Source organism: Rhinatrema bivittatum, chromosome 11, assembly GCF_901001135.1.
Source record: "Rhinatrema bivittatum chromosome 11, aRhiBiv1.1, whole genome shotgun sequence".
NCBI classification, from domain to species: Eukaryota; Metazoa; Chordata; class Amphibia; order Gymnophiona; family Rhinatrematidae; genus Rhinatrema; species Rhinatrema bivittatum.
In genome coordinates, this window is record NC_042625.1 from 52,427,296 (window position 1) to 52,444,892 (window position 17,597).

The 17,597-nt window shown below is 48.0% G+C and overlaps 1 protein-coding gene across 1 annotated transcript in view; it reads right to left on the reverse strand.

Annotated features, from left to right (window-relative positions):
* Positions 1-2,070: 2,070 nt before the first annotated feature.
* The window catches only part of BCR (BCR activator of RhoGEF and GTPase), a 77,793-nt gene continuing 62,266 nt past the window's right edge, over positions 2,071-17,597 (reverse strand). The window contains exons 18-23 of the mRNA XM_029572019.1: positions 16,409-16,518; positions 8,855-8,994; positions 8,512-8,646; positions 7,906-8,011; positions 6,748-6,910; positions 2,071-6,619 (exon numbers count right to left, since the gene is read on the reverse strand). Of these exons, the coding sequence (XP_029427879.1) occupies positions 6,530-6,619; positions 6,748-6,910; positions 7,906-8,011; positions 8,512-8,646; positions 8,855-8,994; positions 16,409-16,518 (744 nt within the window). The 3' untranslated portion in view covers positions 2,071-6,529. The remainder of the gene's footprint in view (positions 6,620-6,747; positions 6,911-7,905; positions 8,012-8,511; positions 8,647-8,854; positions 8,995-16,408; positions 16,519-17,597) is intronic.

The following is a 17,597-nucleotide window of genomic DNA, read 5'->3' on the forward strand; positions in this document are numbered from 1 at the left end:
ACAAGCTACAGCTACTCAAAAAACTCAAGCCACTCCTCTTCCATCATGATTTCAGATCGGTCCTCCAAGCCATCTTGTTTTCCAAGATCTACTACTGCAACTCCGTCTTGCAAGGTCTTCCTGCTACCACAATAAAACCCCTCCAGCTGCTTCAAAATGCGGCGGCAAGAATCCTGACGAACACTAATCGGAGAGAGCACATCTCCCCTATATTAAAAGATCTTCATTGGCTCCCAAGTAAACTTTAGGATTCTCCATAAATCACTTACAATTATTCACAAAAACATTCACCATCAGACGCCTCTCGATCTGCTACACCCTCTCAAACTTCACTCTACAGCCAGACCCTTAAGGGAAGCCTACAAAGGATCCTTACACGTTCCTCCAGTCAAAGCGGTGCACCACTCAAACATCAGAGACCGGGCATTCTCAACGGTAGGTCCCTCCATCTGGAACGCCATGCCCCCAGACCTCAGGCAGGAAACCTGCCTCCTAACATTTAAAAAGAAACTCAAGACATGGCTTTTCAGTCGAGCCTTTCCCTGTTCCTAATCCAATAGCTTGACTCAGAATTGTTCCCTTCCCCACTGTAATTAAACAAGCACTAAGACACAAATACATTATAATGAGATTGGCTCCTCTGCCTCCCTCCTACACCCCTACCTGTATATAGTATACTATCTCTGTTCTCCCCCCTTTATTTTTCTATCCCCAGTTTTTGCGCCCTTGTTATAATGTAACTTTGTTTCATCAAATTCTGCCTCTTGTTAATTGGTTACGGTTAACCACTTTGTTCGATGTAAACAGAGTTGATTTGATTTGTATCAAGAAAGTCGGTATATAAAAGCCGTAAATAAATAAATAAAATACCCATTGGTCCTGAGTCCATCTGGCTACACGCTAGGAAAAGCAAATTAAAACCAGCAAAAGACCTCTACCAGAACCAGTTTTCTCCTCAGTGAAAGTGCCTCTCTGCACCTCCACATGACAAGGAACTGCTGGCAATAGTTGAAGAGGGGATTCCCCTGCCTCTCCCACCGTCGCAGCTAGAGAATCAAAAATGGCCACAGTTTTCGCGCTGTTGGGGAAAGCCTCCATGCTAGACCCCCGTCACCTGCAAGGCTTGTTCTACCGCTGCGGTCACACTTGACGCAGACACCCCCCCCCCCCCCCGCTGCTTTTGCTGCACACACATGCTGTTCCTCCCTGCACCCGCGGCACCACCAGCACCTCAATGGCAAACAGAAGAACAGTCTCTCAGTACCATGGAGCCAACACCGGTTCTCTTCTGCAGGCAAGAGAAGCTGCTGAAAAACCTCATCGCCGAGCTCCCCAAGCTGCTATGGTAGCTTCCCCCTCTGGAACCTTGCTGCTGCAGATTCCTGTATCTAGTTCCTTGTTCTCTTTTTTACTCTGAGAACAAATAAAGATTCATAGAAACCAATGCTTTCCTTTGGTGTAGAGGTTCAGGTTCCAGGAGCACAGGTCGCATGGCAGATCAGAAAAGAGCCAGACCACAGGCTATATCAGTCTCCTGTCACCAAACTTTAGCAACCCAGCCCCGAACAAACCGTATAAAAGATACTTCCGTGCTCCACTGGGCTTGCAGTGCAGAACTGCCAGCAGATTTCACTGCTGGCTCATGGGGGGATGAGAAATCTGGGCCACCCGATGTCCACCCCATGATCCTCACTATCCTGTTTTTTCACTTCAAACTTGGAGGGGGGGGGGGGGGGGAATGACCCCACCAGGACCTCAACCCCCTGGGAGGATCCAGAAATTTTGTCTTTAATATTTTTATTTCTCTCCAGACTGCAGGTTTTGCACCATCTGCTGGAGAGAAATATTGAGCAACTGCAGGTGGCACACTGAGTTATGTACAATGTCAGTGAACGTTCTCTGTCTCCATCTGCTGGCAGGGAGGCAAAATCCAGGAGTCTGGACTGATCTGGGTACGTACAGGGAATTCATTTTATTTAACAGCATTAGTTACCCATTTACCACTAGCAATTTGTGGAACACATCTTTATTATCTGATCCCCTATCCAAACAGAACAAACAGAACACAGCCTAGATACAGCCAGTAATTTTATTTAACATTGTGTACAAATAGGCTACTGCCCAGGAATGATTTTCAAATACAACTTTTTAATACTATGCATCCTTAGAAATTAAAAGACTGAAAGAAAGCCTGCATCTTTTTCTTTTAATCTGGTACTTCTCTGCTACTTTGTTCTTATTTCCTCAGAACAAAGTCAGGGCAGTTTACTGAGAACGTTTCAAATTAACCTTTGTAGTGTTCTACTGCTACACAGAGAAACCGCAGCACTACCGCCAATCCTGGAAACCAAACATGCAGCAGCCAGCACTACTCGTTCTATTTACACTTAAATAAATTACTTGTACATTTTCCTTCCCTCTGCTCTCCACTGGGATTGTATGTGCAATGGCAGAAGAAACTGGTGTAGACTTGGGTAGTCTACTGCAGGATTGGAAAAGCCTCAGTCCCTCCTCCCACCACGTTCCGGATACAGCAGATAGTTACCAGAGCAGTAAGAGCCTGCTTTCCTCAGGTATTTCTTGTGTCAGATTTGCAGCTTTTACTTTTTTCCCCGTGATAGTGTTAGTGGCAACTGGGAAAAGATGGCTGTGACTAGTTAAGGATAGGCTAGAGGTGGATTCCTCACAGAAGTATCCAATGTACCAGTCCTGTGCTCTGGATTGTCTCCTCTGCTTTGTATGGAACACAGAAAGGGGGGGGGGGAAAAAAAGCAAGATTCGCTTTTGATTCCTAACCCATGGATCTGCTTAATTCAAATATTACAGGCCCCATGCTGTGTCACTATAGCAGCACTATCATGAGCTAGCTGAAAGTGAAACTGTTTAGGGGTAAACAAGAAATCTGCTTTGCTCAAGTTCCTTTCATGCAAACAGACCTAATACACAACTTTAGCAGCATCATAACTTCCCCCTCCACATGGATTGCCCGAAGATCTCTTCTCAGCCTACATTTGGTATCTACTAAAAATTGATGTTATTTTATGAAGAACTCTCATGAGGAAAGCCAGTTCTGCATTAAAAGCAGCACTCAATGATTACAGGCACAGAATTCCATGTTTGTTTTTTTTAGTGAAATCTCCAGGTCCTTGAAATGAAATGTGAGAACATTTTCCCTTAGGCATAGTTGCACCAGGTCAGGGGTGTGGGCATTCCTGTTCTGCCTCACTCTGTCCACTAGAGGGCAGGCAGGAACCAGCTTCTACACAGCAGCAGCAGCAAATCTGTATTACTCAAGCTATCTGCTCCCACCCATGACATTGTAATACAAAAGTCTACATCTGCAACATTAAATGTTATGAACTGATTTCAACAAGGACAGTTACAGCTGTTCATCTGTACAATTAATAAGGAAAAACCATCAGCACTTTTCCCCAAGATTTAAGTAGGTTCCTGTGGGCTTACCTGAAATCTGCCTTTTTAAATATTTTGATTTGCTGAATCACCATCTTTGCTTCTTCCATTGCAAGGGTCACTGGGTAAAAGCGGTTATCACAGTGCTGTGTGCAATTCAGGCACTTGTGTCTGTGTTGGCTTCAGCAGAGAAGCTGCCTGCATAAAAAGGGGACTAGAACGTCTATGAGGTAGGCAAAAGGTGCCAGCTGCAAAGACCAGAAAATGCACAAGCAATGTTCCTGCTGTCTCTTAAGTGTTATGTACAATGCTACATATATTGTGTATGCATTATGTAAATGATATTCAATACCACTTGTGTAGAACTGCAGACTTCCTTCTGCCTGGCACCACTCCATCCATCTTGTGGTCCCATGCAACTCAAGGGCCCTGCATGATTCAAACTGCAACACAGCTGGAGCTGCACCAAGCATGAAACAGGAGTTGGAGGTCCCCTACACAGGAAATGGAACATTGTGCACAAGGCAGACAGCAGGGATCAGTCAACAAGGAAAGATTCAGCAGCAGCTAAGCCAGGTTGCAAGTGGTAGATCTCTTTTTTTGACATGATGGCAGTAGATGGTTAGGAGCCCATGCAGCAGTGGCAGATAGAGGATAGAGGACACAGAGGCAGAACAAGTTAGACAGTACCCCCTCAAGGAGCAATGGTGAACTGAAGATCCAGGAAGCCAAAGACCAAAGAATGGAGGAGAAGTCCATTACCTGCTATTAATTAAGTTGACTTAGAAAATAGCCACTGCTATTACTAGGAACAGTAGCATGGAATAGACTTATTGGGTACTTGCCAGGTTCTTATGGCCTGGATTAGAAACAGGATGCTGGGCTTGATGGACCCTTGGTCTGACCCAGTATGGCATGTTCTTATGTAATAATGGATAGAGGTCCTGGGGCAGGGGATTAACTGCTATGGGTTGGGGAAAGGTGGAACACTACTGATCAGTGCAGCTCTCTAAGGGTGCAGCTTGGGAATACATCCTCACGGCAGCAAGATGGTTGCAAGTGTGCTGGGCCCGAGGCTTAGAAAAAGATTTTAAAATTCTTCTCTCCAGAAAAGTTTTTTTTTGTTTTTTTTTAAACTACAACCCACAACTAAAAAACGTTGCAGAATCCATGCAGACAGTGCTTCCCCTTTAACAAAAGTTACCAAAAAATGAAATCTCCATCTTAAAAGATGACTTATTAGCTCCTCAGTCTGCTTCAATAAGAGAAAAAAAGTAAAAATCCCAAATGTGCCGAAAAGCTCTCAGAAGCATAGGATGGGTTTTATCTGCTACCACCCACATGGGTTGACTCAGGTTGCAGGGTCCCCTGCATGGAATGTGTCAGAGAGAGTTTGCAAAAATCTATTTCAGGGGCACTAATATTTTGAACACAGAAAACACAGAGCATGAAAACAAGTGGAGCTAGGGTAGAGAGATGCAGCCTCATATGTCCAACCACTGTCTCTTCTACGCTCAGCTTGAAATGAAAATTAAGAGTGCACAGATTCATTCACAGCAGGAATCCAGCATTAGGAAACAAACATACAGGGCAGCAAGCAGATCTGTCAATGCCTGTGATTTGAGCACAGATCCCCCAGACAAATCAAAACAAGCCCTAAAGTTCTGAAAATATCTCCCAGCAATGAGCTGAAATAAACTTGGAGCCTTCCAAAGCTAAGAGAACATGCATCAAACGTTGAAAAGTGAACATTTCGCAATTTGGGATTGTACACAGCTGAGAGCTCCCCAAATTCACACTTTAGACGCACTGAAATAAAAACTCATCCAGCAAGTTGCGGGTGATACCTTCCTTTTGGACTAATACACTTGCAACTGGCTTTTGAAAACTTAGCTCCCTTCATCAAGTCAGAACGAATGAAGTTACCTGATCATGAAGGAGGGAACTACAAAAACTGCCCAGGAATGGCAAATATTTGACCAATTTAATTTCAAACACCAAGGGACTTAAATAAGGGCACAGGCTTCCTTGCTCAGTGCCAGTCTAGTGTTTTATCAGTTTGTCTCCCTCCCCCTACTCCCCTTCAGTCTTTACAGCTTTGAAAACAAAAGCACCAATAATGCAACCTGCAATTTACCATGGACCTGATAAAGGGAGCAGAGCTCCGGCAAGCTAGCTACAAATGTATTAAAATTACTCCAGTAAAAAGATCTCCTCTGCAGCTTGTGACCTTTCCACCCTATAAAGTGAAGTGATTCTGAGGCCCTGGCATGCAACGCTGCTGAGAACACCACACCTCACAAAAGGAAAGGTAAAACCTTGCTACTGAGATACTAGCAAATCAGCTGCGAGTCTCTGCTGCTGGGCTGCCCAGCAAATCCAGGCCGCCTCCCAACCATGCATCGCTAAAAATGGGATCACTCCTATCAGAGAGCCACAAGCAGGGACTACAGGAGCCACATCAGTGCTGCGCTGAAGGGAGTTCAGTGACCGTGGGCCCCAGGCATCAAGGTCCACAAAGAAAACCTAAAATCATTCCCTTTTTCCTTCCTACTAAGAAATGTAGGAAGTGTGACTTCTGACTCCCTCCAGAAAAGAAGGGATAAAGCCATTTTCCTGGAGTCTCTATGGCATTAGCAGGCAAGTCTGACTGCAGTCCCCACAATTGCACCCAGTGGGAAATTGCTGGTTTGGGATAGAGGTTTCCTGGTCTTCCTCTGACCTGCATGTCCTGGACCAAGGACCTCACCTTTTCAAGAAGTGTTTATAAAAAATAACAGTTGAAATTCAATCTCAGGTGAAATAAGCAAGAATTCAATTAGAAAACATTTTCATTCTTTATAATAAATTAAGTCTGTAGAAAGGTGTTGTTGCTTAGACGAATTGACAGCCACACCTCCTGGTGCTTATAAATCAACATCTCTCTTGCAACCTTGGTTGGGAACAATTGGCACACATCCAGGGCCCAGTGCTGTCCAGTGCCACCGTCAGGTCTCCCTTCTTAGGGCTGGGCCACAAGGGTCTGCATGGACCAACAGCACAGACTCTGCTGGAGCTCTGGCTGGGCCACAAGAGTGAGCAGAAGGTCCAGGTGAATGTACTGCTCGAAGCCTGGGCCCTATACTTCTGTGGAGAAGAGGATGCTCTGGCGCTTGCTGTCTGGTGTTGGAATAGTCTCCAGCTGCAGGAAGTAAAGAAGAACCTGAACCTACAAGAGAAGTAGAAGAATAATTCACATCCCCATTCCTGGGAGCACTGGACAACAGCCACCCAACTCCCCAGGAATATAAAGTGCCATAGTTCTAGCACAATCATCCAACTGCTTTCAATACAGACCTGGGACATAACCTCCAGTGACCAGCTGTCTGCCAGCGATATGGGCTGCGAGGAGTTAGCAGGCAGTTTGCCATCCTTCTCAGAGGGTCGGAGCAATGTGGGACCAAAGACTGTGGCCAGATTGTGCAGAGACATCTTATTGATAATCTCCTTCTCTGCAACCCTAAGGAGAGAAAAGATAACTGAAATGAAGGGAAACTTAAGAACATAAGATATGCTGTACTGTGTCAGACCAAGGGTCCATCAAGCCCCGTATCCTGTTTCCAACAGTGGCCAATCCACCTCACAAGTACCTGACTAGTATCTAAACATTATAAAGTTCCCAAACTACTAATGCTGGTAACAGTGGCTATTCCCCTATTGATTAGTAGCAATTTATGGACTTCTCCTACAGGAACTTATCCAAACCTTTTTTAAACCCAGTTACACCTACTGCCTTAACCACATTCTCTGGCAATGAACTGACTGAAAACAAATTTTCTCCAATTTGTTTTAAATGTGCTACTTGCTAACTTCATAGAATGCCCTCTAGTCCTTGTATTATCTGAAAGAGTAAATAACCGCTTCACATTTACCCATTCAAGTCCTTTCATGATTTTGTAGACCTCTATCATATCCCACCTCAGCCGTCTCTTCTCCAAACCGAACAGCCCTAACCTCTTTAGCCTTTCCATCTCCTTTATCATTCGGTCACCCTTCTCCATACTTTTTCTAGTGCAACTACGGTATATCTTTTTTGAGATGCGGCAACCAGAATTGTACACAGTATTCAAGGTGCAGTCTCACCATGGAGTGATACAGAGGCATTATGACATCCACCGTTTTATTCGCTATTCCCTTCCTAATAATTCTTAACATTGTTTGCTTTTTTTGACCACCACAGCACATTGAGCTGACAATTTCATTGTATTATCCACTTTGATGCCTAGATCCCTTTCTTGGGTGGTAGCTCCTAATATGGAACCTAACATCGTGTAACTACAGCAAGGGTTATTTTTCCCTATATGCAACACCTTGCACTTGTCCACATTAAGCCAATGCTGCCTGCCCGAGCGCAGGCCGGAGAGGCTGCCTGCCCGAGCGCAGGCCGGAGAGGGAGCAGAGCTAGAACAGGACAAGATGTTGTTTGCCTGAGGAAGCAGATTGACATACATTTACCTCTTTAGATGATCCAAAAGGAAAAGGAATGTCACGAGGTTGGGTTCTGGAAGTGACAGCAGCAGATTCAGCATGCAGCTCTCCTTTGCAACAGAGTCTGAAAGAGCTGTTAAATGAGAAATAAGGAAGGACACTCTCACACAGCCCATTAAACCTCCCTCAAAGCAGCCATGCATCCCACTCCCCCAAAACAGAGGAGGGGGTACACGTCACAATCTTCTCTCATACTTTCATTTATCTGAAATGAATAAATTACAAAACAAACCAAGAAAAAAGGGTGTCTGGTTTCCAGACTCCAAACCTGGGCCTTTCCCCCACCACCAGAATTAAAAAGGTACCCCAGGCCTGCCAGCTCTTCCCTCCCCTCTCCATGCTGAAGTGCAAAGGGAGCAGAAGGAATACTCAGTTGATCCTGCCCGTCTGCTATTGAAATTTTCCACTTCATTGCCCTAGCACAGATCCCTGGCATGCTCCTGACACCTTAACATTATCAGAATCGTTTCATTTCTCTACACTCTTACAGCCTGAAGCAAACCTTGGGCCAGAGACCACGAGAAAGAAGCCCAGATGGCTCTCTAGTATCCCACGCACCTGATGGATGCTTACCAATGCCTTCTGCAAAGTTTGGGTACAGCTCATCTGTGAAGAGGGGCTCAGGAAGCTCCCTGAAGTACAGCTTTAATGTGCCAGCAATGGCATTAACGTCCATCTCACTCATCATCACCGACACGTCCTTATTGTCTGCAAAAAAACCACCAAGAACCATCCATCATGCAGCTGTCCTGGTCAGGCATATTTCAATGCCGCCATGTTACCATCCCGCTCTAACATACTCCAACACCCTTGTGCCTCTGATCCATCCCATAACCAAACCACCACCCCCACCCCCCAAACACAGAGCTTCAAACCCAATGCAAAGAAGCTACGTGCCCAGGTAATGCTTACTTACTAGTATCAAAGGCAGCCTTCAGAGTCTGAATATCAGTGGCCACCCCGGAGACACGGTATATCCCTACTTCCTCCATGCCTCGCCGCTCAATCTCCTCCACACACTGCCGCACAATGTAAGGCACCTTCGACCTCTCTCTCCTGCAAGTAGGGACATCGTGATGAGGTCAGTGAATGTTTGTACCAGTCGGGGACTCCAGCAGTGTTTGGTTTTGTTCCCACATTAAGGAAGTGGGGGGGGGGGGGGGGAGGGGGGAAGACTGCATATACTTCCCCTCATAGGCTTTGTACCACTTTTCAAAGCACCTGCCACAGGCACAAAGTCCACAAGGCCACATGCACCTGCTTTAGCAAAGATATGAAAATGTCATTTACACCCAGACTTCCCTTCTCCGTGAGGGCAAGAATGCACCCTTCACGAACACATGGAGGGAGGCCAGCTCTCAAAAGCAGGAGAAGTGCTTCTTACTTGTGAGTTGCTTGGAAAATCCACTAAAATGTCAAATCTTATTCATTCAAGTAAACAGATATATGCCCTCACTTATACTGTGGGTGGTGTCAAAATGCACTACCCATGTATATACAAAAAGCAACACAAAAACCTCAAACCAAATGCAGCATTAGGAGACAGATACTGTAAGAAAAAGAAAAGTCTATAAGAAACTGTAGAAAAGCAAGGGTCTCTGGTTAAAGGCTCTTTTAGCACAATGTCTAGAGATTCCCAGTGGATATAAACATGATTAACTGGCCAGAAATGACAGATGGACACAGCCCGGTAAGTATCTACTACTTTTATTCCTTTCTTGTATTTTGTAGATTAAAAAGGAAAATTGCTTCTTACCTGCTAGTTTTCGTTCCTGTAATACCACAGATCAGTACAGACAGTGGGTTATGCACTCCCACCAGCAGATAGAGGCAGAGAAACACACTTCGAGGCACTGCTATATACCACTAGTGCCACCTGCAGCTCCTCAGTATTGGTCAATCGCCAAGCAAAAAAATCACTGGCACCAACTTCAAACGATCTTAAACAACTATTCACCCAGAACAAGGCGAACATCAAAAACCAGGAGGGTTGGATTCCCCTAAAGTAGGAAACCCTACCCCGGATCTTCGTTAATATTGGCATCAAAACTATTTCCTTCAGAATTCTTCAATACAGTAGCTAACGCAAAGGTCAGCCCATCTTTCGGCAGTCACGACTGGGTGGGCCCCTGGACTGATCTGTGGTATTACAGGAACAAAAGTTAGCAGGTAAGATCCAATTTTCCATTCCTGAACATACCCAGATCAGTCCAGAAAAGTGGGATGTACCAAAGCCACCCTACTATGTGAGGGATCCTGAAAGACCCGCTCTTAGAACCCGTTCCCTGAAATTTGATTCCTCCGGTGCCCTTACGTCCAAGCGGTAATGCTTGGAAAAGATATGCAGAGAGGACCAGATTGCGGCTCTACAGATCTCGAGGAGAAACCAGCTGGCACTCCGCCCAGGCGGCCGCCTGTGCTGCGTGGAATGAGCTTTCAACCCATCCGGAACGGAGCAGCCATTGCTAATGTATGCCAAACCAATGGTCTCCTTCAGCCACCTAGACAGAGTGGCCTTGGAAGCCTTGTCTCCCCCCGCTTAGGACCACCAAACAGAACAAACCAATGATCCGACTTCCGAAAAGGACTGGTGACCTTCAAATAGCGCAGGAGGATTTGGTGAACATCCAATAAATGCAGGTCTCTATCCGTCGCCGAGTCGCAAGACCAGTCCGGGAAGCCAGGGAGCTCTGACTGATTAACATGAAATGCCGACACCACCTTAGGCAGAAAGGGTGTCCTTGCGCACGGTGCCGACCTTTCTGCCGAAATCCGCAAAAACGGGTCCCAGCAGGACAGGGCCTGCAATTCAGAAATGCGCCGCGCCGAACAGATCGCCACTAAAAAGACAGTCTTCAGTGTCAGGTCCTTGACTGAAGCCTGACCCACTGGCTCAAAGGGCGGTACACATAATGCCTGCAGGACGAGGTTCAAATTCCAGCCCGGCCACAGTTTCCAAACAGATGGCCTCAAATGCTTCACCCCTTTGAGGAAGTGAATCACATCCAAATGGCAAGCCAGGGATCTGCCGTCTATTCGTCCCCTGAAGCACCCCAGAGTTGAAACTTTTACCCGGATGGAGTTGTATGCCAGGCCCTTGGAAAGTCCCTGCTGCAGAAAAGCCAGAATGTGGGGAACAGATGCCGACCCCGGCCCAGCTCCTTGTTGCGCACACCAGGACTTAAATACCCTCCATACTGGCACGTAAGCCATGGACGTGGAAGGCCGCCTGGCCAGCAGCAGAGTGGAAATCACCGACTGAATACCCCTTCAGTCATAGATGTCGCCTCTCAAAAGCCAAGCCGCGAGAGAGAAGCGATCCTCCTGATCCGAAAAGATGGGTCCCTGACTCAGATCCGGCACATGCGCCAGCCGTACGGGACCGTCCGTGGCTAGTCGAATCAGATCCGTAAACCAAGGGCACCAAGACCACTCCGGAGCCACCAGCACCACCTGACCTGGGTGCTGTTCCACTCGTCTGAGAACTCGACCTATGAGAGGCCACGGAGGGAAAGCGTACAATAGGATCCCCGAAGGCCATTTGGACACCAGTGCATCAAGACCCACAGACCCCAATTCCTTCCGTCGACTGAAAAATCGCGACGTCTTCGCCTTGAGTCGGGTCGCCATGAGGTCCAACTGGGGAGTTCCTCATCAGGCACAAATGAGGTTCCATGCCTCTCTGGACAGTTCCCACTCTCCTGGGTCCAGCTGTTGTCTGCTTAGGAAGTCTGCCTGGATGCTGTTGACACTCACCACGTGCGAGGCCGCGATGCCCTCCAAATGGTGTTTGACCCAGTTGAAGAAGAGATGGGCTTCCCGGGCTATGGCTGGGATCTTGGTTCCTCCCTGACAGTTGAGGTATGCCACCATGGTGGCGTTGTCTGAAAACACGTGAACCATCCGCCCCTGTACCAGATCCAGAAAGCACTCCAAGGCCCTGCGGACTGCCCTGGTCTCCAGGCAGTTGATGGACCAAAAGTGTTCCGATTCCAACCACACGCCTTGTGCCGCTCTGCTTAAGCACACCGCACCCCAGCCTCGCAGGCTGGCGTCCATGGAGACCACCACCCAATCCGGGGTTTCGAGGGACATTCCTTTCTGCAGAAAATGCAGTCCACTAACCACCACTCCAGGCTGGATCTGGACTGCGAGGTCAGGGGCAGGCGCACCTGATATTGCTCCAGCACTGGACTCCACCTAGACAGGAGAACCCGCTGCAATGGTCTCATGTGAGCAAAGGCCCACGGGACGAGCTCTAGTGTCGAGGCCATGGATCCCAGAACCTGTAGATAGTCCCAGGCTGTTGGAGTCCACGGCCCCCGAAAACTGATCACCTGCTGTTGTAGTTTGCGCCTTCGGTCCTCCGTTAGAAACACCCAGCCCAGGCAAGTGTCGAAGCGACACCCCAGATATTCCAGGACCTGGGAGGGAATCAAGTGGCTCTTGGAAAGGTTGATCACCCAGCCCAACGACTGCAGCATGTGGGTCACATGAAGAATAGTCCGCCGACAATCTTCCTCAGACTTTGCCCGGAGGAGCCAGTCGTCTAGGTACGAGTGCACCAATACCCCTTCCTGCCAGAGGGCTGCCGCCACGACTACCATAATCTTGGTGAAGGTGTGGGGCGCCAATGCTAGACCAAAGGGGAGCACACAAAACTGGAAATACTGCCCCAGGATCGAGAACCGCAGAAACCGCTGATGATCGCTCTGAATCGGGATAAGGAGGTAAGCCTCTGTGAGGTCCAGGGAGGTGAGGAACTCTCCCTTGCGCACCGCTGCAATCTCCATGCGCAGGGTTTCCATTCGAAAGTACGATACCTTCAGACACCGGTTCACCTGCTGGAGGTCCAGGATGGGATGAAAGGTTCCTTCTTTCTTCAGCACCACAAAGTACACTGAGTACCGACCGGCTCCCTGCTCTGTCCCTGGAACTGGAACAATGGCCTGCAGGCTTAACAGACGGCATAGCATGTCCTCCACCGCAGCTCACTTGTTTAGGGAAGAACAGCGCGACACCAGGAAGGCATCCCTGGGGGGGGGGGGGGGGTGAAAATTCTAAGGCATAGCCTATGCGGATCACCCAGAGAACCCAATGGTCGGTCGTGATCCTTGCCCACTCCTTGTAAAACTGGGACAGCCGTCCTCCTACAGATGTCTGAGGAGTGGGTGATCCTGATTTCATTGTGAAGATTTTCCGGCCCAGAGCCCAGGCCGGCACCTCCCCTTGCTGCTCGGTTGGATCCCCAAAAGGACTGTAGTCATCCCGAGAAAGGTCTGGATCCATAGGAAGAAGAGGAACCTCCCTTCCCGACTTAAAACTTCTGGAGTCTCTAATCTGGTTCCTTGGGGCAAATGCCTTCCGGAAGGGCTTTCTATCTTCCGGGAGCCTATTACCTTTGGATTCTCCCAGCGACTTCACCAGCTGGTCTAGGTCCTCGCCAAACAGGAGCTTCCCCCTGAAGGGGAGATTGCACAAGCGAGTTTTAGAAGAGTCAGCCGACCAATTCCGGAGCCACAGGATGCGTCGGGCCCGCCACCGAAGAGACCATGGAACGCGTCTATGTTCGAACCAGGTCATACAGGGAATCTGCTGTGTATGCCACCCCCGCCTCCAGGTGAGCCGCCTGCACCTGGGACATGATCCCCGCGGAGGCCGGGTCCTGTGGCTGCTGGATCCAACACAGGCAAGCGCGCTGCATCATACTGGCACAGACTGCCGCTCTGAGGCTCAAAGCCGAAACTTCAAAAAGACACTTCAGTTGGACCTCCAATTTGCGTTCCTGAGCGTCCTTCAGGACAGCTGATCCTGCCACCGGAATGATAGCTTTCTTAGTAACAGCGGCTACCGCAGCGTCCACCTTGGGGTTCCGAAAGGGCTCCAAATGCTCTTCCGACAGTGGATACAGCTTGGCCATGGCCCGACCCACCTTGAGCCCGGCCTCTGGGGCATCCCACCACCTGCTGATAAGCTTCTGAATTTTCTTCAGAATTGGGAAAGCTGAGGGGGGTAGTCCTTGCAGCCCGTCCAGGACCAGGTTGATCCCTTCACTGTCCGAATCCTCCTCCAGTTTCAGCCCCAGTTCCTCCAGCACCTGGGGAATAAGGGGACGCAATTCCTCCTGCTTCAACAGCCAGACCACCCGGGGGTCATCACCCCCCTCCCCCCACAGGCATCCCAGCAACGAATCGTCCCCGCTGGAGGAGGAAGCAGTTAATCATTGCAAACCTCCGATCTGACTGCCCAGGCCCTCAGGACGCCTGCCCTGAGGCCAAAAACGTCCAGGAGCTGCTTCCCTGACCCGAGGAGGCTCCGGGTACTATGATTCTGCTCTCCCCCCAGCCGAGCAGTGCCTGAAACGGCAAGCCTCAGAGAAAAGCCCCTGCAGAGAAAAAAAAAACTGAAGGCAAGAATCCCCCCCCCCCCCCACCCCCTTTTTTTTTTTTTTTTTTTAACTCTAAGTAACAAAAAAAATCCCCACAGGGGTACTTTCCTTTTAGGAGGCGCTGGAAGAGGGCTTCAGGGAGTGGAGGGAACCAGTCCCCTGGCTATCCAACTCCCCGGAATCCGTGTGCTCTACAGTTGAGGGTGTCGAACCCCTCGTTCGCCCTCTTCCACCCAAGGGATGGCCCGCGATTGGAACCTCACACCTCGGGGAGCCCTGCTAAAACTCAGTCCAGAGCTTCAGGACGCACGACCACCAGCTGCTGGAGACAGAGAAATACTGAGGAGCTGCAGGTGGCACTAGTGGTATATAATAGTGCCTCAAAGTTTTTTTCTCTGCCTCATCTGCTGGTGGGAGTGCATAACCCACTGGTCTGGACTGATCTGGGTATGTTCAGGAATTTTCGTTCCTGAAGTACCATGGATCAGTCCAGACAAGTGGGTTTATTCATCCCTACCAGCAGATGGAGGCAGAGAACAAAACTTTGAGGCACTGCTACATAACAGAGTGCCATCTGCAGTCCCTCAGTACCAACTTGTACCCAAACCAAGATGTCTACCTTAACAACCCTCAATAAATCTGGAGCGAACAGATGCTTAAAGGTTGAAGTCCCCTGAAAAAAAAAAAAGCCCTCTCTCAAACTATGTACATTTCTCATTACTCTGAATATATAACATATCAGCTCAGCAACATCCAGAAGAGAGGAAGTCTTTTGCAAAATGGGGACAGGTCTCTAGACCAGCGCTTCTCAACCGGTGTGTCGCGTCTCCCGGTGTCCCACTGTCTCGTTGTACTTTCCTTCTCCCTTTTTCCAGCCCAATGGGAAGCCTCCTTCATTCTGCCTGCCCCCACGCAGGCCAATCGGAAGCCTCCTCCCTTCTACCTGCCAGTGGGAGTAGGAAGAAGGGAGGAAGCCTTTGATTGGCCGGTGAGGCAGGCATTGCATAGCCAGGGGTGGGGTGGGGTGGGGTGAATGGCAGTGTCAAACCCCGATGAAGCAAGGCCCGAATCGGGCACAATGGCCATTGTTCCCACACTTGTCGGGGACGGGGCAGGCCTCTTTGTGAACTGTGACTGCGGCCTAAGCCGTGCAATCACAGCAACGCTGATCTTTTCCCTGCAATCGGCAGCTGCGAATGCCCCTCGCCCCTGGGGATACAGTGGGAGCAGAGGTCTTCGCGAGAGAGCCGCGATGCCAGCTCTCCACATCACGATCCTCGCAGTGTGGCAATCTAAGCCGTAAGTAGAAAATCAGCTGAGTGAAGCAATTCACCCCCTCTGGAGCCCCGGGAGATTTCAGCAGGGCTCGCTCTGTTTAAAAGGCTTATCCTTTGCCTTTTATTTATGTATTTATTTTTTCTTTCAGAGCTACTCAACCAGGGGAATGTACATCCCTGGGCTTAATATGCAATTTGTAGCTCCCACCAGAGGAATTAAGACATCTCTAGCACTGTATGGGGAGGGAGGGACCGGCCCACCAGTAAATCCCCCCCAACACACCCTGCAGTGTCAATATTCTCCGGATATTAAGGCCAAGGGCAGAAGCCCAGCCTTGCCTGCTATTACAAAAGTGATTTCAGTCTTCCCATTTTTTTTTTTTTTAAATTACTTACTACAAGTTGATCTAGTCAAAGGTACTAAGGTTAGGAGACCCCCTTTGCTTATTAATCAAACAAATAAAGAATTTTGCAAAGGATCAGGACCGCAGGTTATGCCATCCTTCATCTGCTGGAGTCAGAGAAATACTGAAGGATTGCAGGTGGCACACCGGGTTATCTGGGCTATGCCTCCCTTCCATCTGCTGGAAGGGAGGCATAACCCAGTGGTCTGGACTGATCCTGGTACATACAGGGAATAAAGATTTATTTTGGAAATAAACAAACTGTCACACCGCTAAACTCTTTGTAATTATGTGAGAGAAAGTGCTGGTGCTCATCCTAGCTGTCCCTCCCCATTCCCCACATTGTGCATCCTAATCCCCCTGCCCCAAAAGGGGCAGACCCCCGACAGCAGCAAACTTACTTGGTGACAAATGTGATCTTGACACCAAAGACGCCAGTTTGTTTGCGAGATGGCAGCCTCTTCAAGCTAAACTCTCGGCTGGTGAACTTCACAGACAGCTTCACCTCAGCCTGCAAGAGAAAAGCATGGCCAGTGCTGCACAAACTACATCCAGGCTCCAGAGCGCCCTCCTTCTCTCCCTGTACACAACGCCAAGGGCTGGGATAGCGTTAAAGGTTTGGGACTTAATAAAATAATGTAATCTTTTAAATCTGTAACAAGTAGATGTTATCTTCAGGTCTGTATTACCAATTAATAATCTCTGCTATGCCTTAGGAGTTGAAAAAGGAGTTTATGTGCCTTTAAGCCATATCTTCACTTCTATTGAATTATAGGAATTTTTAATATACTAAAAAAGATTTGTTTCTAATCTCAGCAAATGAAACTCCACTACCAAGCACATGGTGATGCATCAGAAAAGCCTTCAAAAAACCCCACAAAACTCAACCTTTGTGGCAAACTTGCCATACTATAACAGCACTAACATCCAAGACTCACAGCAACAACCTTCCCTATTATGAAAAGGCAACACTGCAAATATTACAGGCCCTAGAACACCAATACCCCCCCAACTGGAAAAATAGAAGAAGCCAGATTGCTATAAAATATGTACACTGACACTTATACACTAACAGAACTCCCTTACCTCAGTCACACCAGCAGAACATAGTTCAACCCTTACCTAAGAATATAAGAAAATGCCATACTGGGTCAGACCAAGGGTCCATCAAGCCCAGCATCCTGTTTCCAACAGTGGCCAATCCAGGCTACAAGTACCTGACAAGTACCCAAAAACTAAGTATATCCCATACTACTGATACCAGTAATAGCAGAGGTTATTTTCTAAGTCAACTTGATTAATAGCAGGTAATAGACTTCTCCTCCAAGAACTTATCCAAACCTGGCTACACTAACCACATCACCTGGCAACAAATTCCAGAGTTTAATTGTGAAAAAACAACTTTCTCTGATTAGTTTTAAATGTGCTACTTGCTAACTTCATGGAGTGCCCCCTAGTCCTTCTATTATCCGAAAGAGTAAATAACAGATTCACATTTACCCTTTCTAGAACTCTCATGAATTTAGATTTATAAATTTTTATTGGCTTTTACTCGATTAAAACATTGTGTATCCTCTGCCAAAAGTACAA